Genomic DNA, 25,975 nt, shown 5'->3' on the forward strand with positions numbered 1-25,975 from the left:
GGATACCTTTCGACCATAAAAATCCAAAATGGCGGCAAAAGGAATAATGTTATGTATGAAATTTTGAACCTGTATCTTTTACCATCTCTCCTGATTACGCTTCGTGACTTAGTAGGGGAGGCCGGGTTCTTGGTTATAATGGGTAATTAATGGATGATTGGACGCGGTTGGAGCTAACTAAAAACTGTCCAAAGAAGCGAAGCTAGCAGTCCACAATGGAGTGCTGGTACCTACCCTAATATATATAAATGAGGCATGGAATTGGCAGAAGAAGGCTGAAAGTAGACAGAATACTGTAGAAATGAGATCCCTGAGGCATATAAGCGGTAAAATCATGTATGACGAAATGTGCGTATGCTGTGTCTATTTTACAGGTATTTTATAAGAGCCTGTTAAAAGGAGCTAGCAGCATTGATCCCCGGTGCACCGTGCACGTGCTTGATACTCGACGGACACGAGCGGAACACAGGTTCATAGTAAAGTTGATGTTATCTATATTTGAACGGGTCGTTTCTCCGACTCGTTTTACCGTAAGTCGGCTCGCATGTGGAACGAGCTATCAGCATTTGTTTTTCCTCCTCCATATAATTAGCATTTAAGCATTAAAATGAATCATCAACATTAAAAAGGGTTTTTTTCAACTTTGACGATTTAAAAAAAAAAATCGCACCTTGCGCCACAATATGAAGTATGTCAAAAAAATACAAATAAATAGTAGTATTATCTGTGTGTAAGGATAGAACGGCCAACCTTATGATTCCAGAGATAGCCTCATTTTTAATGTCAGCGCCATACAAATTTTTCTTAAAAAAATTATAACTCCTTCATTTGTACACGCAATTGCTTCGTACGACATTTTATAGCATAGTAATGATCAGCAGAATCCATTTCTAGCCAAAAAAAAATACCCTTGAAAATTCAACTCTCTATGTCTATGAAAGGCGATTTTCAGCCCACTGTGCGTCGCTTCGGTATGCAAAAGCGCGCGAAATTTGAAATTGGTTTTACACTCTACACTCTTTACTCGTTGTTTTGTTCAGGTGCGTTATTTACATATTTTTGGCAGAAAGAAGTCATAAGAAATTATTGCATGGTTGTTTTTTAAATAGTATTATCATATAAATCGACTAAATTAAATAAATTACAATACCTAATTATAATTAGGAATTATTGAAACAGCAGTATTTTTTAATCTTTTTTAATGAAACATTGCGTAGAGGCCTGTAAAAAACATTTAGATACAGTATATTACAAAAGACATGGCATACATCGAAACTATTAAAAATTAATTCCTAATCCATGAGTATATCTTACCTAATAGTCTAATCGTGTTCGATAATTATAATCGATGATGATCGATTTATAATAATTTTTTTGTATATTTAAATAATGATTGTAATTTATTTTATTGTGCGTTCATTTTGCAATGTATATTTGTTATTATTCATTATATATACCTATCTGTTTGTTTTCTAAACATAATAACATAAATAAACAAATATTTCTTGCGTTATTGTTTTTAGGTACCTAATTATGAAAAAAATTATTTGAACTAACCCAAATATTCAAGCATATTTTTGTATTTTGTTTTAGGCCACTGAGCGTACCCAGTTTTTTTATTATCTTTCCTCCCCATTGTATAAAACTAGGAATTAAAAAAAAAACGATTACAAGTAAACTGATTTTAGTTGAAAAAATTTCACAGAACAGAGCGGCACTAAGATAAAGAACGTCTTTACCCCGTCAGCGCCGGGCGGTAACTAAATACAAAAGCGTGTAACCCTTACGTAGGCGGCATAGAGTTTATTTCACAATGGCAAATTCAATGGTTACCTCCCCGAAAATCGATCAATATTCGTGTAAAAATGAACAAAGCGAAAATGCATATTTTGTTTTATTTTTCGAAGTTCTGGTACATATATGAAAATTTCCTTCGATTATCAAATAAAAAAATGAATTTCCCACATTATAGAATAAAAAAATATCCGAAAATGGGTTTGTAAATGGAATATTTTGCACTAGACAGTTTTTTTTAGGCCTGATACTTTATTTTTTTCTAGGCTTATAAAAGGTCTTACCAAAAAAATGATCGATTGCTGACAAGCCCATGATGTGTTCTACTTGCAGTATTTAATTAAAGCATCTGTAGTATTTCTAAGCAATCAAATTTTCAAACCAAAAACATCTGATTTTGCATTACTTGGTATTGGATCGCCTGTAGGTATTATTGTCTAATACAATCACTACGTCATCTGAGATTCACCACCATAATATATTTCTTATGGTTTTATATTTCAAAGGAAAACCGCTAATTCAATTCAATTCAATTTTTTATTCTTTTAAAAACAGTACAAAATCGTTAATTTCAAAACGTCTAAAAATAAATTGCATTAATATAAGTGGGTACACACATATTATAAAGCAGAATTTAGTACTTTCACTGTAGTGTATAATTTGTAAGCATGGAGGGGAAAATAAAATTACTGCCTCGGACTAGCGGCAACAAAGATTGCTGTTTAAAAGCAACTTCTTAAATACTAAATATATATATGTGGATATCTGAATTGATTCTGTTCAACTACTGACTCATCTCGCTAACTTTACTCTCCGAACAGTTCGAGAGAGTTCTTAAGGCTCCGAAGTAAGTGTTCAAAAAGATGAAAAAGATTGTTTGAAGGGAGATATGTAAATACAAATGTTAGAGTGAGCGCGCTAATATTATAAATAAATTTGCAAAAATTGATTAAATATGTAATGAAACACGACTAGTTTACTAAAAATTCATTCCACAAATGCCTAAATTGCATTTAAAGATACCCTGTGAATTTTTTACTACCTACGAAATGTTAAATAACAAAACAAAATGTGTTTGTAATCATTTCGGGGCACACTTGAGATTTTTTTCGATCTATGGAATTTTGTATAGTTACCGTTTCTACTCAATTTTTCAAATATTATCTTCAAAAACAACATAAATTTTTTATAAGTGTTCAAGAGAAATGTGCTATAAATTGGTAGAAATACGAAATGCGTGGCTTAAAACCAGTTGGGTCATGTGGTGCTATATCTGTCACCAAAAGACAAATCCTCATGAAACAAACTCCTCATCTCCTTTTCTACTATGGTCAGACATATAATATAAACAGAATAATAAGAAGGAGTGATCACCTGGCGATCACGGGCGGCCGCGGGGAGGAAACCAGGTGGGTGGCGAAAATTTGATTTTATTTAAATCTACAGTTTTGTTCTGAGATTGATGAAATTTTGCACACTTTACTTTCAAAACAAGGGAAGGCTACAGTCTACATAAGATTTCAAAAAATTCTATTTGTAACCCGGGCAATGCCGGGTACATCAGCGAGTATATTTTTCATAAAATGGTTAGTCTGTGGTTTTTTTTTTTTTTTTTTTTTTTTTTTTTTATATTTACTCCACACAGGAGGCCCTGAAGAAAATAATTTCCCTCAGGGCCTATGTCATCTTTGGGGATGCTGTGTGGAGGGTCTTTTTGTGGAGAGGAAGGAGTGAACATGGGTCTTGAAGAGTCCCATGTTGTAGGAGGGAGGAAACACAGAGGCCGGCAGTTCGTTCCACAGCCGAGCTGTTGAACTTAAGAACGAATCGTAGAAGCGACCCGTTCTCATGTGACAAGTGTCAACTGTGTACAAATGTTGGGCGCGCGTTTGGCGTGTATCCCGACTACGCACCGGTGCCGAAGGGATCAATGACGCTAGTTCCTCAGAGCATCTTCCATTGTAATACCGATAGAACAAGGACAGCATACCTACCTGACGCCTGTGCTCTAAAGATTGCAGTCCGTTTGTTAAGATTGGGGAATCTATCAAACGGACCGCCCGTTTCTGCACAGAGTCAAGGGTTTTTTTCAGGTATTTTGGGGCTCCAGACCAGAGATGGCTGCCAAATTCGACAGTAGGGCGCACTTGCGATTTGTACAGGGTGAGCAGTTGTGTACTATTAAAGTATCTGCGGGCCCTGTACAGTACGCCCAGCTTCTGAGAGGCCAACTTTACTCTGGCTTCGATGGAGCCCCCGTACCTGAGCTGGTCACTTATAGTTACACCAAGCATATCAATGGAAGGCCTGTTCGGAAGATTGCTTCCGTTGAAGGAGACTAGATTATCATTTGGATCCCTTTTAGACGTAATCAGACAGGATTGGGTCTTTGAAACATTAAATTCGACGAGATTATTTTTACCCCAGGAGGAAATACTCTCGAGATAACCGTCCATTCTCTGCTTCAAAGCCCTCCGAGCCGTTGGAGTTTGTGTGCCCTTTGGGGGCTTGTCAAACAAAAAGCTATCATGAACTGTACTGTCATCCGCGTAACAATGAATCGGTGCACATGTCAAAAGGTCATTGATGTGCAACAAAAACAAAGTCGGAGACAGAACCGATCCCTGTGGGACGCCAGCATTTATGGAGTGCGAGGAAGAGGTGAAACCGTCAGCAACCGCCTGAATCGACCTATCCCTTAAAAAGTCAGCAATCCACGTACACAGGGATGCGGGAAGTCCGTAAGAATGCAATTTGTTGACAAGTCCTCGGTGCCAGACCCGGTCAAAGGCCTTGGATATGTCTAGTGCGACCGTTTGGGTCTCACCGTGACGTTCCAGGCACCGCCCCCAAACATGCGTCACATACGCGAGAAGATCACCGCACGAGCGGTTCCGCCGGAATCCGTATTGACGGTCGTTGATAATTTTGTTCTTCTCGAGGTATGTGAGCAGTTTGTCGTTGATCACACGTTCCATCACTTTGGACAGAACTGATGTGATCGCTATGGGGCGGTAGTTGGCCGGGTTGGAGCGGTCACCTTTCTTGGGAATAGGGTGAATTACCGCTTTTTTCCAACCAGAGGGCACAGTGCCACACTTCAGGGACATTTTGAAGAGCTTTGTCAAAACTGGAACTATTTCCGCAGCACACCTCTACAATACCAGGGCAGGTATTCCATCAGGTCCACTAGCTTTGTTAACATCGAGCCCCCGTATGACGTGGAGTACATCCCGATGCCGGATCCTCAGCTTTTTCATAAAGAAGCCGCAGTGAGGAACCGACGGCGGAACAGCACCCCCGTCGTCGAGGGTCGAGTTTTCCGCAAACATTTTCCCTAAAAGGTTTGCCTTTTCGGTGGCGGTGTTTGCTAGTGAGCCGTCAGGTCTGGTAAGAGGTGGCAAACTGGGTTTGCAAAAATTTCGACCTATTGAGCCCGCAAGCGACCAGAATGCTCTGCTGCCATGCGGGCAGGCAGCCAGCTTTTTGCTGATCTGCAGGTCGTGTTCAAATTTTGATCTATTGATGATTCTCTTGCATTCCTTTGCCGATTTGTTGTATGCTGATCTGCTTTCGGGCGTTCGAGATGTGTTGTAGGCTCGGTAAGCCGCGTTTTTTCGTCGAACTGCTTCGGAGCATTGTCGACTGAACCACGGCTTTGAGCCCACGCCAGTTTCTTTAGTAGTCGATTGTATGAAGCCATCCATCGCCGATTTGATGACTTCACCAATCTCTTGGGCACATCTTGAAGGGTCCGAAGTCCGAAAACAAACAGCTGACCACGGAAAAGCATTGAAATGGGCCCGCATACCGAACCAATCTGCTGACCTATAGTGCCACACTTTTCTCCTCAGCCTCTCATTGGTTGGTCTGAGGCTAACGGGGATTGATGTCGTCACTAGGCAGTGGTCAGATGATCCCAGAGGCGCTGTGACGTCAATCTTATAACCGTGTGGCACAGTAGTTAAGAATAGGTCTAACAGATTGGAGCGGTGAGTCTGGACATCAGGAACCCTTGTAGGCTCCTGAACCAATTGCTCTAAACCGTAGCAAATGGCAAAGGATTCCGCCTGTCGGCCAGCCGAGTCCGTTGGGCCTGAGAACTTCAACCATGGTTCGTTATGAACGTTGAAGTCCCCCAGAACAACAAACTCGGCCGAAGGGTAGCGGGGCAAGAGATCATCAATAGTATCGCTCAAATGTTTGAAGAGCTCGGAAGTGTCTGATTCGCTATGGTTCGGTGAGCGGTATAGACATGCGTAGAATCTTGCCGTACTGGCAAGATTGACGCGCACCCACATTACGTCGAATCTGGAGTTTTCCAGACTCAATAGTCGCACACAGTTGACGTCAGCTCGACTATAGAGGCAGACTCCTCCTTTCAGTCGGAATTTGCTTGCGAGGGTAAAGCCCGGGCAGTCCAGATAGGAGGAGTCTGGCGGCTCGGCTATCTGAGTTTCGGATAGGAAAAGAAGGTTGGGACGTTGGGACAAAAGATGGTGATGGACGGAATTTAAATTAGTGTGCAGGCCGCGAATGTTGGCAAAATTTACCAACAGTTTTGGCCCGCACCGGGGACGCCTGCTACTCGCCGCTGTAATGATGTTAAAATTGTTGTGTTGTATATTCATGAATTTAATTTTTTTTTTTTTTTTTGTAATGGTAGGAGGTGAAAGGAAAGGTCTGGAAAGGAAAGGTATGAGGGGTGGGTAGGAATCTGGGGTTCAGGCTGTCCAGGAGTGATGAGCGTTTGGTTCCAGCCCACCCACTGCGGTGCTAGGCGATAGGCTGGGAGAGTCCGGCTGGAGAGGGCATCCAATGCGCCCCAAACGCTGCTGCTGGGTCCCCTCCGGTCACGAACCGGCACAACAGCAGTGGCGGGGTTTTTTCACTCGCTGATGGGGCAGCCCACCCTTAGTCGTGAGCCTGAGGGTCGGGCCCCTGTACTATCGAGCGGCCCGGACAGCGGTAACCGGTTGTAAAGGGTCTCCCTCAACCAGCATCTCCCAACCGGCCCGCCACGCAGAAGGTGGGCCGACGCACCCGCCACCAAGACCCGGGCAAACCTTAACCCATGAACCCGGGCACCCCTGCTAAGTCACCAAACGTAGCGAACCACTTGGGGTGACCTGTGGCAGAGGTGTTGGTCATCCAATAAATGGTTCCCAGGGCGGCGGTACCCATTCCCGCCTACCAAATTAAGGTTGTGATATAGCGCGGGATAGTTAGTTACCCAAGAATATTTAGTTTATTTCTGTTTCAAAATGGTTTTATGTTTTCATTATCAAAACAAGTGAATTTGTAAAAGAGCCATTTTTTATAAATAACAAGCTGTACGCGTTGCTGTGGTTCAGTCTGTGTGTGTAGATACAGAAACAATAGCGCGGGTCGCTTTTACGTCCAACAGATGGCGCTGTTTAAAAAAAACATGTTTTACCTGTCACAGGTGACATCTATGTACTATATGTATATGATAACACACACATTCGAATGCAACGTTGTGTCAAAATTACAAAGCAATCAGAAGAACTTACGGAGATTTAAAATTTTGAACAAAAGAACATTTATGTTTTTACTTTTATACTCGTAGATACTTTTGCAGTGAAGGGATTTTGGTTAAATAACGAAAAGCGCCCACTTATATTGTACATTGTACAGGTTCCTATTTTTATAATTTTGTGATAACCTATTGTTACCAGCTCTGTACCGTTTATGTTAAGTATGTTATGTTATGTTATTTTTTTTTTTTTTTAATGCCGGTAACCCGGGCGTTTATTGACATCAATATTTGTTTACATATTATGTGCGCTACCCGACTCACTAGACAATATCTGTTCTGAGCCGGGTAGCAGTATCTACCATTACATATATCAATAATAATTAAAGTGAATAAAAATACAAAGTAAATAAATAAAAATACAAAATACAGGAAAAAGAAACGTAATAAAAAAAATAAAAAATTACCTAGATAAAATAATCTAAATATAAATTATTACATGCATATGTAATTTTTTTTTTTAGTGCGAATCAAATAATCAAATAATTGAACATTTTTTGGTGTGAAAGTTCTTAAAAATTAGCATGGAAGGTTTGCAAGTAACTTGTTAATGCAATTTCTTTTTTTTGTTCATTAGCCACGTATTAAAGTATTTATATTACATTTTCTGTTGATTTGAGTTGTATGTTGTGTTTCTTTTAAGAAAATATTGAATATGGAAGGTGCGAGGTAAGATTTATGTTTTTTTGCAAGAGTGGATTTAATTTTTGGCACTTGTAAATGATTGTTAGATTTAGCTCTAGTGTTCTGGGAATGAGATATGTGTGAAGGTGACGATTTTATGCGATTTGTGTGGATAATTTTTTTTATCAATAGCTTCCTGATATCAAGTATTTTATTTTTAATTAAAAGATTTTCAGTGGGATAAAGATATGGTTTTTTGAACATAGTTCTAATAAGTGCTTTATGAGCTGTATTAAGTAGCTTGATGTATGGGTCTGCGGCACCACCCCATGCCGATATACCATAAATTAAAATGCTTTGACAAAGGGAAAAGTAGACATTTTTAGTAGTTTAAGTGACATAATGTTTCTAATCGTTTTAAAATGTATATTTGTTTCCGGATTCTCATTGCAAGTGAAATTATGTGAAGTTCCCATTTTAGTTTGCAATCCACTGTTAAACCAAGATACTTAATACTATCCGAATGTTCAATTTTTTCGCAGTCACAGTTTTTGGTTTGTGATGTAGTACATGGATACAGGTGTAAAAGCGGGACGGTTTTTGGTTGCCCAATATTTGTTTTACTGAATGTTAGAAATTTGGTTTTCGAGGTGTTTAGGGTAAGAAGATTTTTGTCGAGCCATTTTTTTATCTCCCTCATACCAAATTCGGCGCTCTTAAATGCCTTTTCCCAAGATTGCTATTTAATAAAAAGTACAGTATCATCTGCGTAGCTGATCACATTATAGCAGAATGTTGGAATTTTAATATCAGTGAGACCATTAATATAGATAAGAAAAAGAATAGGGCCTAAGACACTACCCTGAGGCACTCCGTACTTTATTTCTGCTGTGTCACTCAAGCATTTATTAAGTTCAACGATTTGTTTCCTATTTTTTGTATAACTGATAAACCATTTTAGCGGTTTTCCATTGATGCCAATATTTTTAAGTTTTTCGTATAGCATATCATGAGAGATGGTGTCAAAGGCTTTAGCCAGATCTAGAAAAACTCCAATTACTTTAGATCCCTTATCTACATGTTTAACGATGAAGTTGGTTAATTCAGAAATTGCCTGTTCTGTGCCCATTCTTGCCCGAAAACCGAATTGATGACTTGATAGTAAGTTGTGTTTATCGAGGTAGGATAGCAGTCTTTTTTTCATTGATTTTTCTAGGAGTTTTGATAGAGAGTTAAGTAGTGAAATAGGTCTGTAGTTATGTTTTGTTATGTTATGTTTGTGTTATGTTTGGTTTATTGATGTTACTTTGGGTTGTGTTTATGATGTATAATCAATTTTATTCTGTAATTTGTTGTATTTATTATAAGAAAAATGTTAATTGTGTATGGCCAAGATCACCCCTAATGGGTGAAAGCCAAAATAAAGAATAATAAAAAAGGGACTTTGAAGTTTTGATATTTGATATAGTAGGGTAACCAAACGGCAAATTAAAAATTATTTTTATTCATATTTTTTGGATAATTTCTAATTGCAAGATGTTTTGAATACACCTCCCCAGAGATGGAATCAGGGAGAAATAAATGGTTCAATTCTAAAATTAAATATGTTTCTTAGCCCGTTGTCCCACAGGTCGGTAAGGAATCTACATAAACCGAGTGCTATAAGACCCTATGTCGTGTGCTTACTGATCCGTGGGACGACGGGCTTATTCTAATAAAAAATATACACTGATTTTTTTTATCCTTTCTATTGTTTGTAATTTCCACTTCATATTATACCATGATATTTTTAATTAGGTTTAGCGGTAAGCACAAAACAGTCAGGTTTACATTATTTGAATTAATATTACAGTTATATGAGTGTTTACCAGTGGCGGTCCGTGACTTTTCATTTAACTAGCTAGAGTGGTTGGCTAGTGGCTAAGGATTGATAAAAACGATATATTTTAATAATTTAATAACTGTGGTGAACGTATGTCTGTCGGTATGAAAGAGACAGGCATATCTGACTGAGACAGCATGACCGAGACGTATAAAAAGGCGTGTCTGTTGTAACTCGTCCTCTCTTTTCAATAACATCTCTACTACTGTCCATTGTATAAATACTTAAAGCAACCTAAATTAAACCAAATAGTATGGAATACCCAAATGTATTTTATTAACAAATTATCTGAGTGATCGGCACGGCAGATCACCACAGTAAGCGCAGCCGAAAAAGGAAGCTGAACAGCCGCTAAATTCTTCCTGGAGGAAGAACCACAGTAGGCGCAGCTGAAAGAACTACAGTGGGAGCAGCCGTAAAAGGAAGCTGAACAGCCATTAAATTCTTCCTGGAGGAAGAACCACAGTTGGAACCATATTTGAACCACAGTTGGAACAAAGAACCATAGTTTGGTTATAATCCCACCGAGCACCGCGGAAGGGATTATTGTTGTAAAAAATAATAATAATAATTTGGGGGCAGCTTCACGGACGGTATCGGACATTGAAGGAGCATCAAGGCAAGGAACTGGCAAGGAGATTCAAGGCGCTGAGCTCAAGGAATCAGCAGCCGAGAAACCGGAGGATAAACGGATCCAGGCAGCTTGTACCGGGAGCCGACACGGGAAGGCGTGGCGGTGGTGACCGGACGAGAAGGACGACCAGGAATCCGGACGAAGCCAGAAGACGGTCGGACGCAGAAGGGCGGCGATCGGCGGCAGCATCAATCATCAGATTCGTGAGTTGAGTGCTGTTTGTTGTTTTTTCTGATTATTGGTAATCTGTGTGGAAATGGAGGGAGTGGGTTTACCCAGGTTTTGTTACTTTAGGGACGGGCTGGAGACGTTCGTGCTACAGTTTGACCAGTTGATCCTCGTCAATGATGACAAATTTAAATCCGAGAATAAAAAGAGAGCGGTTTTAATATCCCACCTACACACAGACACGATTAATCTACTGATGGATTTATGTTTTCCAAAAAAAATAACAGAATTATCGTTTGAAAATATATTTTTGTTATTAGGAAACCACATTGGTGTTTCAAAGAATGTGTTTAAGGAACGTGGAAATTTTTTTGCGGCGAAACAAAAAGTTGGGGAATCTATAAATGATTATATAGCTAGGTTACGTTGTCTAACAAGATTCTGCAAATTTGAAAGCAGACTGGAAGAAAACTTAAAAGATATTTTTGTGACTGGTTTATTAGAAGGTCGTATTGAAGAAAAAATGTTTTTAGATGCAGAGAAGCTGACTTTAAAAATTACATTAGAGTGCGCATCGGGAATGGATTCATTTCATAAAAATATTACGTGTATTAAATCCGAGAGTGTCGGGCTTATTTCTAGAAGTAAACAAAATTTTAGTAGTAGTGCAAGTAGGAATTATTCTACTTCACCGGCGCGGGCGAAAGACAAAAATGTTACAATTCCCAGAAAGAAATCAGTAGAACGTATACAACAGTTGAAGTGCAGATATTGTAATTTAAATAATCATGATTCCAGTAATTGTAGATTAAAAAACGTGATGTGTTTTAATTGCAAAAACAAGGGACATTTTAATAAAAATTGTCGCGAAAAAAAACGGGAGGAAGTTTCATCTGTGTTTGTGAATTCAAGTGAAATAAATTCAAGGTTAACAAGAAATACCGATCCCATTTATTTATCGTTAAAAGTTAATAAAGGTATCATCATAAAAGGATTATTTGACACGCGTGCAGGAATATCGATCCTATCGGATAAAGATTATTGGGAACACTTTAAAGATGTACAATTAAAGCCGAAGAACTTAACCCCGAAGGGTTACAATAATTGTAAGTTACAGTTACTTGGATGTTTAATTTTGTCAATTGATTTCAATGGGATAAATATGGGGACAGAAGCGGAAAAGAAATATTCAATTTTAGACCTCGAAGCTTGTGCAATTGTGTTTGCTTTTAAGAAGTTTTTCGAGTACATTTACGGAAGGGAATTTATTTTAGAAATAGATAATGAACCTTTATGTATAATATTTGGTGAAAAAAAAGGAATTCCTGTTTTAACTTGTAATAGATTACAACGTTATGGTGTAATTCTCTCATCTTTCAATTATAAAGTTCAATACGTAAAATCAACATTAAATTGTTCGGATTACTTATCACGCGTACCTGTAGGAGATCCCGTTGAGGAGAATAATAACTTCGATTCAAGAATTTTGTGTTTATTCAAAAATAATAGCGAGATGCCAATAGATGTTGAGGAAGTTAAAGTAGAATCTAATACGGATAAATTATTATTAGAGATAAAAAGAATATTTGACATAGCTCAACACGACATAGGCCTTGTAAAGAATTGGTTAGATGACAATCTCCTGACACTCAACGCTGGTAAAACAAAATTCCTAACCTTCAGTCTATCTGTTGCAACCCAACCTACTAACAATCAGAAAATAACAATCCACTCTTGTCCAAGACCTTATTCTTCCTGTACTTGCCCAAACTTAGAAAAAGTATCCCATATAAAATACCTAGGGGTCCTAATTGATCATCATCTTCGTTGGGATCAGCACTTAGCCAGCCTAACTCCCCGAATTCGCAAGCTCTGTTATGTTTTTCAAACATTAAGAAATATCCTTACTCCTACAATAATGAAAACAGTCTACTATGCTCTCTGCCAATCCCAATTAGCATATGGCATCATAATTTGGGGCGGTTGTGCACATTATCTTATTGATCCATTACAAAAAGCCCAAAAAACGATAATACGTACTATCAACAAGCGACCGACAAGATACTCCTCCACTCGACTCTTCACTGAATACAATGTCTTAAACATACGGCAACTCCACATAAAATTTACTCTAATGCATTTTTTGTACAAATATAAGAAAAAAACCCTCGTACACCACAATTACACCACCAGAACAATAACCAACCGACACTACAACGTACCTACACTACATACCACGTCAGCTCGAAGACATTTCATGTACCTAGCTCCCAAAATATTTAACCTTCTCCCTGAAAACTTAAAAACCGAAACCCAACCACATAAATTTAAAAAACTAATATCAAAATGGATAAGTTCACTTGGAGACCACAATATATAAAAATTGGTACATAAATTAAATTATATTATAATTTTATCAACTAATTATCAATTATTATTAATATTTAATACCATTTTTATTACTATAAATACATTTAGAAACCATGATTTTAATATTTGTAATGCAAATAAATTTTGTATAATTTAATAACTTTTAATTTAATTTAATTTGTATAGTTTTATTACTTACTTATTATTTAATTGTATAATCTAATTGTATAAACTAATTAACTTATATTTGAATCTAAATTGCATAACTTTATAACTTATAATTAACTTATTTTATAAATCCAATCTATAAATATCACCCGCCATAACACAGGGACATCCCTAGCATGGCGGATGAATTATCAAAAATATGTATAAATGTTCAACAAGTTCTTATAATAAATAAATAAATAAATAAATAAATAAATTATCTTAGAACAGGGTGGCCAAATAAAGTCAATAAGGATGATTGCAAATGGATTTATTGAATAAAAAGGAACGATTTATCAATAATTGATGATTGTATTTTCTGGAACCATAGGTTAGTAATTCCAATAAGTTTAAGGGATAAGATATTAATCTTATTGCATAGATCTCATCTAGGGATTGCCAAGATGAAAGGGCTAGCTAGAGGTTATTTTTGGAGGCCGGGGATAGACAGTCAAATTGAACTTTTAGTTAGAGAGTGTGGAAGTTGCGCGGAAATTCAATCATCACAACCTAAGAGTGAGTTAACTCCATGGCCGATATCGGAAGAAATTTGGAATAGGGTCCATATAGATTACGTAGATTAACAAAGTATCTACGAATTTTAAGATTAATCAGAAAGTTATGGTTAGGGATTTTAGAGACCAAAACAATGATAAGCGGGTACCAGGGAAAATACATAAACGTTTGGGAAATAAACTATATTTAATTGAGGTTAAATTGAATGATAAACTCATGTATTGGAAAAGACATTTTGATCAGTTGTCAAAACTGTGTGTATCATGGGAAAAGAACCCAAGTATTTTAATCCCTGAGTCTGAGACGAGGAGGCTATCGTTCGATGAGTACGATGTCTCCGACTTTGTTTCGGATGACAATCTAACGGGTGACCCTCTTTTTCCTTCCAGCTCCAGTGAACCCGTGGCGTCAACGTCGGGGAACTGGAAGGAGCGCCTTCGACCAAGGACAGAGAAATCATAATAAGCAGCAGTCGACTCCCGAATCAACATGATTATAAATAAAAAAGAAAATGTTGTAAAATAATATTTAAATATGTGTATGTATGTTTTATAATTATTATTAAGATAATCATGTTGTGTTACTGTCTGCTGATTTAAGTGTGGAGGGATGTGGTGAACGTATGTCTGTCGGTATGAAAGAGACAGGCATATCTGAGTGAGACAGCATGACCGAGACGTATAAAAAGGCGTGTCTGTTGTAACTCGTCCTCTCTTTTCAATGAAATCTCTACTACTGTCCATTGTATAAATACTTAAAGCAACCTAAATTAAACCAAATAGTATGGAATACCCAAACGTATTTTATTAACAAATTATCTGAGTGATCGGCACGGCAGATCACCACAATAACACAAATATTTAAAGAAAAAACAACAACAACATTACTAAACTAGGCCCCGGGAAAATAATTTCACTTAGGGCCTATGCCATCTTTGGGGATGCTGTGTAATACTTGAAGAAGGTCTTGAAGAAACCCATATCGTAGGAGAGAACAAACACAGAGGCCCGCAAATTATTTCACAGCCAAGTTGTAGAATTAAAAAATAAATCTTAGAAATGACCTGTTCTCATGTGACAAATGTTAACCGTTTACAAATATAGGCAGCATCTTCCATTGAAATACCGGTACTTACTTGTAATACTTCTATCACTAATGCAACGAAAACACTCCAATAACAATCTGTATCTCTTAAACTTACTGGAGGTCTAGCACGGTCAGTCGATAAAGCCATATGTCATATATGGTCAACAATTGATAAGAAATGATCGGACGGCCGATAAACATATTTTAGGCCTCCATAGCATCAGATAAGCTTCGTTTAACTGTCAATATACACATCTTTTTTAATAATGTCGTTCGTTGTGCAAAATTACTGGCTTATTAACGAACAGAGTTGAACTAACGAAGCTCTTAGAATTGGAAAAGAAGTCGTATACACGGTGAACTGAGGCGGGTACGGGTACCGCCGCCCCAAGAACTATTTATTACATAACCAACACATCTGCCATAGGTCACCCCAAGTGAACCGCTACGTTTGGTGACTTAGCAGGGGTGCCCGGTTCATCAGGTTTATCGGGATCTTGGCGGCAGATGTGTCCGCCCACCAACTGCATGCCAGGCCGGATCAGGAGAGACTGGTTGATGGAGACCTTTTGACCTCTTCAGCAGGACTCTCTCGGAACATTGCCTCGCACCGCAGTAGGAGGGGTGGATTCATACATCTGTCATTCCTAGACTCACTAACCCCCAGATTCTAATCCACCCCTTATACCTTTTTACTTCACAGAACTTCCCATCCTTCCTTTCCTAAAAAGAAGCCCCACACAGCATCCCCAAAGAGGACAGAGGCCCTGAGGGGAACTGTTTTCAAATAAGCAATTAAACAAATACGTCACTATCTCAATGACATTTTTATTTTGAAATATTTGAAGGCAGGTAGGCGCCGTAATATTGAAAAAATGCAAATGAAAAAATGCTGGCATCCCACAGGGATCGGTTCTGTCTCCGACTTTGTTTTTGTTGCACATCAATGACTTTTTGACATGTGCACCGATTCACCTAATATTTTGGTGCATAATTGTAGTGTTTTTTACGTCTGCTATAAGATATTTGCAAATTTTGGCATCTGAAGTAGTAAAAGGGTTGATTTGATCACCATGTTCTGCATATTTGCGATTAAAGTTAATAGCCATTATAAAATTTATACTAAACAAAAAAAAAAATTGTTTAATTCCCTTGAATGAGAGCTCCACTAATCCGTGGCCATCACTGGGGGTTTCAACCTTTCATTGCTAGTGCAGGAGTTCATTATTGTTACAGTGCGAAAATAAGCATAAAAGATATGACTCACCAATATTGGGGGAATCGACCCGTAAAAATGACCGGTAAAAGTGGGACTCTCAATCAAAGAAACTAATCAATTTTTTTAAGATCATCCGAATGTTTGATGTAGTGTATTTGCCTGTCGCCGTCATTTTTCCTAATCTTTATTTTATAGTCTTTGTACCAGACATATTTGAAGCCCATTTCTTTTGCCCTTGTTTTACAACCTCCACAGAAGATCTTTGAAATAGGGACCAAGGATTTCACCAACAAAAATCTTCTGGAATCCGTTTCCTTGTGCTGTAATTGTATTAAGTTGCCTTTTGTTCAGTAGAATTTGTCGTCTTTTTTGGGGGTTAGTAAATCTGACGTGGAGTTTTGGGGGGACTCCAGGTCGTCGGTCCGGAATTTTCTTGATGTCGAGGATGTCATCGCTTTTTAATTCGATTCCTGAGACTGCGGCCACCCGTTTAATCATTTCTGCAGGCTGCTCACCCTCTTTTACTTCGATCCCTGTAAATTCAAGGGTGTCTTCATGAGTTACTTGCTCCACTTCTGCCAGTCTGACTTCCAGGCTCTTTATTATTCTGTCCTTTTCCGTTAGCTCCTTTCTCATTAATTCAACTTCCGAAACCAGTTTGATAATGGTCTCCATCTTAAGATGAATGTCATCGTACTGACGGCTGATGAAGTCCCTTGTGTTTCTGGTTTCTTGATTTTCATCATCTATTTTCTTTATTATTGCTTGTTTAAATAATTCCATTTTTTTTCCATTTTCGTCTCAATTTTTTCCAGCAGATTGTCGAAGTTTAAAACGTAGGGCTCAGATGAAAGGTTAGCACCTGTCGTTTGACCTTTGCTTCTCAGATTTTTTTCTGAATTTGCCATTTTGGTAGACACTGTAGGTCAAACACTGCCTCTATTACCCTTTTGGTTGACTTGAGATGTACTGTTAATTTTTCGATTTTAAAATACTGATAATTATTTATTCACTGGTCAATCACTGACAAATCGAACACTGACTTAGTAAAACTAACAATTCTCATCGGATTTGACACATCCACGGGGAAATATTCTCGCTGTACCAGATTGTTAACTATTTATATCGGGAGCAGATCAAAACACAGCTGTCACTCGATTATAGGTATTGTTGTATTACCTTAATATAGACTTTGATATAATTATTCTCACGGAATGTTGGTTGTCAAACATTTATACTCCAAAATTAATAAATCACTACTCTTCCTTCAATTCGACAAAACATGATAGCCAGAACGATGGAGTCGTGGTATACACAAAAAATGATCTTAACCCCATTGTAACGGAAATAGACATTATTGGCGCGAACTGTTTGCAAATAACATACAATAATGACACTTGCATTCTAGCAATATACCGCTCTCTTTCGAATCGTAATATTACACCATTTCTAAATAGTCTTAATAGCATATTATCCAATCTTTCCCATACTAAAAATTTGATAATTATGGGAGATTTAAATATCAACATACTCCCAAACAATTCACATCACCAATGTCATGACTACCTGAACATGTTAGAATTCCATGGATTAATTAGTACCATCATGAAAAACCTGCTACACAATCTTATTGTAAAAATATGGACCGCCGAAAGAGTACCAGAAGAGTGGCAAACTAGTATAATATGCCCCATACATAAAAAGGGAGACAAATTGAAATGTGAAAATCACAGAGGAATATCGCTACTTTGTACAGCGTATAAAATCTTCACAACAATTTTGAAAGAAAGACTAGAACGTCATTCAGAGAACTTGCTGGGAGAGTATCAGGCAGGTTTTAGGAGGGGGAGATCCACCACTGATCAACTCTTTACTACTCGACAAATCCTGACAAAATGCTGGGAATTCGATATAGATATATATCAACTATTTGTTGACTTCAAACAGGCATATGACAGAATAGATAGGGAGAAAATATATGAAATTCTCCTAAATTTTGGTATACCGCCCAAAATAGTCAAGCTTGTAAAAGCAACGATGGTTGGATCACGATGTCGAGTAAGGATAGGAGGTGAAACAACGGAGGATTTTAACGTCTCCCAGGGGCTGAAACAAGGTGATGGCTTAGCTCCCACTCTTTTCAATATTGTTCTGGAGCACGTCGTGAGGAAGACAATGATTGCTACCGACTCAAACATTTGCTACAAAAGCAAACAAATAGTTGGATATGCAGACGACCTTAACATTGTCGGAAGATCCTTACAGGCTGTAAGAGAGGTGTTTGACCCTTTGGAGACTGCAGCAAGAGAGGCGGGCTTGCAAATCAATGAGAACAAAACTAAAATCATGATGCAAACCAGAACCCCACACCGCAGAATAAAAGATAAAGTGAATTTTAAAAACTCCTATAACTTTGAAGTGGTCGAAGAGTTTGCCTACCTGGGCTCCATCATAACGCAGGACAACGAAGACCCAGTAGAAGTAAGAAAGCGCATCACAGCCGCTAACAACACTTACTTTGCTTTGCTGCCAGTGTTCAAATCCCGAAACGTCCATAGGAAAACCAAAATAACCCTGTATAAAACAATTATTAGAACGGTCTTGGCCTATGGATGTGAGGCGGGAATACTGACAGCAAAGTCTGCGGAACGGCTGGACACCTTCGAAAGAAAGGTACTTCGAAGAATCTTAGGAGCGGTGCGAGAGGGAGAGGCATGGAGAATCCGCCACAATAAGGAGCTATATGACATCTACCAAGCTCCCAGACTCTCTACTCATTTACGGCTCCAAAGACTAAGATGGGCCGGACATGTGCACCGAATGCCAAGCACACGTGTACCAAAGAAGGTTCTAACAGGACACCCGGGAGGCAAACGAAAGGCGGGCAGACCTAGGCTGAGATGGGAGGACGATGTCAGGAAAGATGCCAGAGGACTACTCCATGTTGCAGATTGGAAGACGACGGCCGAGGACAGAGGGCGGTGGAGGCTCATGTTAAAGGAGGCCAAGGCTCGAAATGGGCTGTAGCGCCATTGAAGAAGAAGAAGAATTAGTACCATCAATACACCAACAAGAATAGTCAATGTTCATGTATTGATCACATAATGGTCAAAACTAATAAACAAAACAAAAGCATCATTTACAAATCAACAATTACAGATCACTACACAACAATCTTCACTTTGCAATCCGACACCACAAAAAATAGACGAGATCAGTCTCTTATATACAATAATATTAACTTTGAAAATTTAAAAGCCTCAATTAAAAATAAATCTTGGTAAGAGCTTTTCCAAATAAAAAACTCAGATGATGCATGGATATATTTTGTTGACTTTCTGAAAAATGAATTAAGTAATAATACCACAATTTTGTCAAAAAAAATTCCAAACAAAATTAAACCCTTGAAATCATGGATAAGTCATTCAATCATCAACTGCATTCGTAGAAGAAACGCACAACACAAAAAAGTGAAAGAAAATCCATATGACATAATAGCAATAAACATCTACAAAAGATACAGAAATACGTGCGGTGACGTCATCAGAAAGGCAAAAGAAATCTATTACGGAGTCAAAATCAAAGAAAGCAACAACGATCCCAAAAAAATATGGCAAATTTTAAGAGAAGCCACAAATACACAAAACACTAAAGACAAACAAGACATAAGTAAACTCTGCATTGATGGAGAAATTATTGATACCTCAAAAAACCCAAAGCTCGTTGCGGATCACATCAATAATTTTTTTATTAATATTGGGTCACATCTTGCTTCTCGTCTACCAAATTGTGGGAATGCTTAAACTTCTGAAATAGGACTCCAATTTTCTCAAAGAAGATTTAACTTTCAAACAGTGTCTGGGGAAGAGATTCTAAAAATAATTAATTCCCTAAAAAACACGTCTAGTGCCGGAGTTGATGGGTTATCAACCAAGATTTTAAAAACGCTGTCTACGGAAATTGCATTGCCCCTAGAACACTTAATAAACTCTAGTATCACTCAGGGCCACTTCCCCTCAAACCTGAAACAAGGTATTGTTATTCCTATACATAAAACAGGTAACAAGACAGACATAAACAACTACAGACCAATAACTCTACTAACTAGTCTATCTAAAGTATTTGAAAAGGTTATCAATGCACAGTTGGTAAAACTTCTCGTGAGCCATAAACTGATTTCAGAAAATCAATACGGGTTTCAAGAAAATAAGAGTACCTCAGACGCTATTGCTGCTGTCACTGATTTCATTGTTAAAAACCTTGATAAAAGCAAAAAATGTATTTCAATCTTCTTAGACCTATCTAAAGCCTTTGATACCATATCGCACAGTAAATTAACAAATAAACTTAAAAAATCGGTATTGCGGACAACGAACTTAAATTCTTTAAAAGCTACCTTAATGGGCGTAACCAACAAGTTAAAATAAATAACATATTGAGCAACACCTGCTCAACTAATTATGGTATACCACAAGGAAGCATATTAGGACCGATTTTGTTCCTGGTGTATATTAACGACTTATGTAACATTAATATTCAGGGGAAAATAGTTAGTTTTGCCGATGACACTGTTCTTCTGTTTGAAGCTGACACTTGGCCAGCTGTCTACAAAAAAGCTGAAACGGACATAAGCATTGTAAAAAAATGGTTGGATACAAATACGCTCACACTGAATGCCGAGAAAACCAAGTACATCACATCAAGCATTAATATTACAGGTCAACCTCGTGACGATGCCTCTATTAGAATACACACATGTTTGAATTCTGAAGAATGTTGTCAGTGTCCCCACATTGAGCGCACTGCTCAGATAAAGTACCTCGGCCTCACCATTGATCCATACCTCAAATGGAATCTTCACATTCAAAGTATTGCAAACAAAATAAGAAAAACCATGCACTTCTTCAAAACGATACGAAACTTCCTCAACTTACAACACTTGAAAATGGTTTATTTTGCACTCTGTCAATCTATTATTGAGTATGGTATCATAGCGTGGGGAGGTGGAACTTCATCTGCACTAGACCCAATCATAAAGGCACAGAAAACTATTATAAAAATTATTCTTAGGCTTCCTCTAATTACTGACTCGAACTTGATCTTTAATATTATGAATGTGTTTGATGTTCGGCAGACATACGCAAAAACAATACTCACCCACCTTTACACAAATAAACATACATACTACGAAAAAAGTTCTAATACTCGCTGTACTCGAAGCAATAACAAAGACTTACTTCAAATTCCTGTAACGCACACTACTTTTGGACAACGAAATTTTAGATATCTTGCGACTAGACTTTATAACATTCTTCCTGATAAAATAAAAACATGTCATTCACAAAATTTTTTCAAAGATAGCGTAAAAATTTGGATTAAAAGTAGTGATAGGGCCTTTACCGGTGCACTCATCCGAATTCGCAGTCATTGATGCAACCTAATTATTGTATGTATTTTCGTATAATTGTAGGTATATTATTAGGACTAGAAACGAACTTGGTATATGATGTATTGATATTGATGCTACCTAACTATTGAGTGTTCATATTTTTATATAATTGTAGGTACGTTATAGTACTATAAATAAACTTGGTAGATAGCTGCCTCAACACAGGCTAAGCCTAGTGAGGCGGGCTATGATAAACCTTAACATATAACTACATTAACATTTCTATTATTTACATTTATTTTACCTACTGTTTATATCTTAATTTCCATTGATAAAATTATATACTCTTCTTCTAATTGTTACGCAGTTGACAGTACAGTTCATGATAGCTTTTTGTTTGACAAGCCCCCAAAGGGCACACAAACTCCAACGGCTCGGAGGGCTTTGAAGCAGAGAATGGACGGTTATCTCGAGAGTATTTCCTCCTGGGGTAAAAATAATCTCGTCGAATTTAATGTTTCAAAGACCCAATCCTGTCTTATTACGTCTAAAAGGGATCTAAATGATAATCTAATCTCCTTTGACGGAAGCAATCTTCCGAACAGGCCTTCCATTGATATGCTTGGTGTAACTATAAGTGACCAGCTCAGGTATGGGGGCTCCATCGAAGCCAGAGTAAAGCTGGCCTCTCAGAAGCTGGGCGTACTGTACAGGGCCCGCAGATACTTTAATAGTACACAACTGCTGACCCTGTACAAATCGCAAGTGCGCCCTACTGTCGAATTTGGCAGCCATCTCTGGTCCGGAGCCCCTAAATACCTGAAAAAAAACCCTAGACTCTGTGCAAAAACTGGCGGTCCGTTTGATAGATTCCCCAATCTTAACAAACGGACTGCAATCTTTAGAGCACAGGCGTCAGGCAGGTATGCTGTCCTTGTTCTATCGGTATTACAATGGAAGATGCTCTGAGGAACTAGCGTCATTGATCCCTTCGGCACCGGTGCTAGTCGGGATACACGCCAAACGCGCGCCCAACATTTGTACACGGTTGACATTTGTCACATGAGAACGGGTCGCTTCTACGATTCGTTCTTAAGTTCAACAGCTCGGCTGTGGAACGAACTGCCGGCCTCTGTGTTTCCTCCCTCCTACAACATGGGACTTTTCAAGACCCATGTTCACTCCTTCCTCTCCACAAAAAGACCCTCCACACAGCATCCCCAAAGATGACATAGGCCCTGAGGGAAATTATTTTCTTCAGGGCCTCCTGTGTGGAGTTAATATAAAAATATAAAAAAAGTCAAACACGACGATTTCACATAAAAAAGTAAGCTTTACTGAACCATAACATAAAAAGGCCACCATTCTGAACCCAAAACTGAACGTACAGACAGATGAATTGCAAAACGGTCGAGTTAAAACAGGACTTCGCAACGCAAAGTCAATTATGTGAGGTAAATTCACTAGTTCGCCACTTATACCACGAGTTGTCAGACACCGTGTATACCACGAGTTGTCAGTACCGTGTATACCACGAGTTGTCAGTACCGTGTATACCACGAGTTTTCAGACACCGTGTATACCACGAGTTTGTGAAATATCGTCTAAAATGTGCTTAAATCTTTCAGGTTAGATCGTCCAAATATCAAATCAATTTGTTTTTCTATTTTCATCGTTGCAATTTTCATTATAACAAGGAGGAGTTGAATTTAAAAATGAAGAAACAATAAACTCACCCAAGCGCTGCAATGGCGGTTGCAGTGCACACCACCCACCGGTCACTCAGTAAGGTCCCTGCATTCACCCGCCAGGAGATCTCTCCTCTTCGAACTGATCCAATACGTCCCTGGGAACACAACACATCTTCATATTAATCTCTAAGCAAGTGTTCTTTTAAATTGCTCGCATTTTCGTTTTTTCATTTGCTTTGTTCATTTTTACTGCCAACCATCTGGAACCAGTGACACTATGGCATCCCAATCAACCATCTGGAACCAGTGACACTATGGCATCCCAACCAACCATCTGGAACCAGTGACACTATGGCATCCCAAATTGCGGTGTGTTGTGAGGTTTAAGGTTGTGGGAAGGGGAACGAGATGCGGGAGAAAAAAGTACCTGCCTATCCAGATATAATCACGTATGACCGTGTTAAAAATGAGGAGATCGTCACCAAACGCGGCTAAAGCCATTTCAAGCAGCGTTTCAATTATGAATGTTGGTCTTACACCAGGGCGATACTGAGAGTATCTTTCACTCTGTAATGTGCCGCAAATAAACTATATCTTTATATTTTAAACTATTTTAAATGAATACATTGTGAAATAACACAACATGACCTAATTTTTAGCACACATCGGGATTTGAACCCGCGACCTCCAGATTGCTAGTCGGGTGCCCTCGATTGGCCGGAGCTGGTAGGGCTATATCACTTAAAGTGAAACATCTCAGTATTGCCCCGGTGAAAGGCCTTCAGAATGGAAACTTTGCTTGAAATGGCTTTAGCCATGTTTAGTGGCCACCTGTTCCCCACTCCACTACCTTCAGCCTCGTAATAACATCTGCCCCGATGATGGAAACTGTATTGCTGTCTGAAATTTTGGATAGAGTTGGAGGTAGCGCAACATGGCATAGTACGCCAAAAAAGATCACCGTTATTAAAATATGTAATTTACATGTTAGTATGTGTGTATAATATTAATTGAAAAAATAAATAAAATTGATTACAAATATTTTTAATACACACTACAAAAATACGCAATCATTTTTAATTTTATCCCATGACCACTGAATCCAGAGCCAAGGATTTTACCCGCCCGCCGATGTTTTCAGAGAAAAGTCAGATCTATAGCCTATATTTAAACTGTGTTCATTGAACTATTAGTTCCTTTCTATTCATGGGCTTTCAATTTTGTTTGACAAATTTAGTTTTTCTCCAAAAAATAATTAGTTAGTAAATAATTACATTTCAAAAGTAATCTTTGATAAGATTTTTGATCACCAAAATAAATAAATGTTTTGCAATGAATAAGCAAATAGTATGGAAGTATGCGTCGATTTGAATGTTGCTTATTTCAAGAACGACGGTCTCTCGTGTCTAAGATGAATGAAGTTTGTATATACTGGCCACGCACTAGGGAGCCGACAAATGTATTAAAGCAACGTCCTAGGGCTCTATGAAAGCCAAATATAGTCGGCTGCGGAAGTCAGTCGAAACATTGCGATTGCGCAACCAGCCTCAAATGTGACTAGGGTACATGTGTGTGGATGCCTCAGTCCTCAGTCCTCACGCACTTGTCGTGGCAGCCAGTAGAACTGGTGATATTGGCTGCTACAAGCTACAACTGGCTGCTGCTTTATAGGGCGGCTGCCTGGTGCGCAGCCAGCCCAACTCTAAGGTCATGGTATTTCAAAGAGAGAGTACAATATAGACAATGTAATATAGTTGTGAGTGATGAATACTCGGGGCAGGTGGATGAGTTTGTTTATTTGGGAAGTGTGTTTAGAAAAGATGGAAAGAATTACGACTCTTTAAAATAAAGCAAAATTCAGATTTTTTCTTAAAAATTGTATTTTTTATTCAAGAACAATTTAGTTAAGTTAAGTAGCATTTTGAAAAGACGCAGAATTTTTTCATGCCTACAGGACGTTAAAAGCAAGGAGTGTATGCGAGACAGAGTATTGTAACGGTGTATTCTCTCTGCCTACTCCTGCCATGAAACGCAGTGATGGCTAGTTAGTTATTTCAAGTAATTAATTAATATATAATAAATAAAGCTAACTAATGTCTGAAACTTACATAGTACGGGGCCTCGGCGGCAGTCCTCATGGGAGTCTTGTGATATACTATGTTGGAGTCTGGTGTGTGCAGAGGACACAGGTTTCCCCGAGTCCAACCAAACCTTGTTTTTTGACACGGGAAAATTTTTTCTGGCAACTCTGTGCAATCTGTAGAGGAAAGGAAAAAATTTGCAGATGTGTATATTAATATAGTGCCTCTTGTGTCATTACTTCAGTCAAGTAAATTAAAAACGCATTATTTAAAAAAAAATTAAGAATGTTATGTTTTACACTTGCGCTAAAGGAAAATCATTCAATTATTTTTGCTGATGTGTGGTTTAGTACGAGGTCTCAAAATAATAAATTGACGTGCCCTACTTAGTTGAGAGTAACTCTATTATTTAGTCTGAAAATCTATTAATTTAAAGAACCACTTAGCAGACATTACAAGGAAACATATCATAGGTACACAACATGAAGTACATATCTTATTCCTGTATATTGTTTCATCTCAGTAAATCATGTAGGTGTTTGTTTCTATAATATAAAATAAAATAAAAAGAAAACTTTGAAAAACCAAAAAATCTTACAGTTTTGTCGTAAATCATCCTATTGCATAGTTTGAAATTTGAGAAAATACAATACTAATTGTTAAATTTCAAACTATGTATTAGGTGTATTTACGACAAAACTGTAAAAGAAACTGAAACAGATTTTCAGATATGCAACAAAGTTTTAGAATATTTGTG

General features: G+C 38.0%; 1 protein-coding gene across 4 annotated transcripts in view; it reads right to left on the reverse strand.

The window, feature by feature from the left end:
- The window catches only part of LOC149409274 (CLIP domain-containing serine protease B4-like), a 64,476-nt gene that overhangs the window by 25,479 nt on the left and 13,022 nt on the right, over positions 1–25,975 (reverse strand). For all 4 annotated transcript variants that reach the window (XM_089650021.1, XM_089650020.1, XM_089650019.1 and 1 more), the window contains 2 exons: positions 25,246–25,394; positions 23,183–23,292 (listed from right to left, as the gene is read on the reverse strand). In XM_089650021.1, coding sequence (XP_089506147.1) covers positions 23,183–23,292; positions 25,246–25,394 — 259 coding nt within the window. The remainder of the gene's footprint in view (positions 1–23,182; positions 23,293–25,245; positions 25,395–25,975) is intronic.

This window comes from Hesperophylax consimilis, unplaced genomic scaffold (assembly GCF_061612785.1).
Source record: "Hesperophylax consimilis isolate HC1 unplaced genomic scaffold, BYU_Hcon_1.0 scaffold_32, whole genome shotgun sequence".
Taxonomy (NCBI): domain Eukaryota; kingdom Metazoa; phylum Arthropoda; class Insecta; order Trichoptera; family Limnephilidae; genus Hesperophylax; species Hesperophylax consimilis.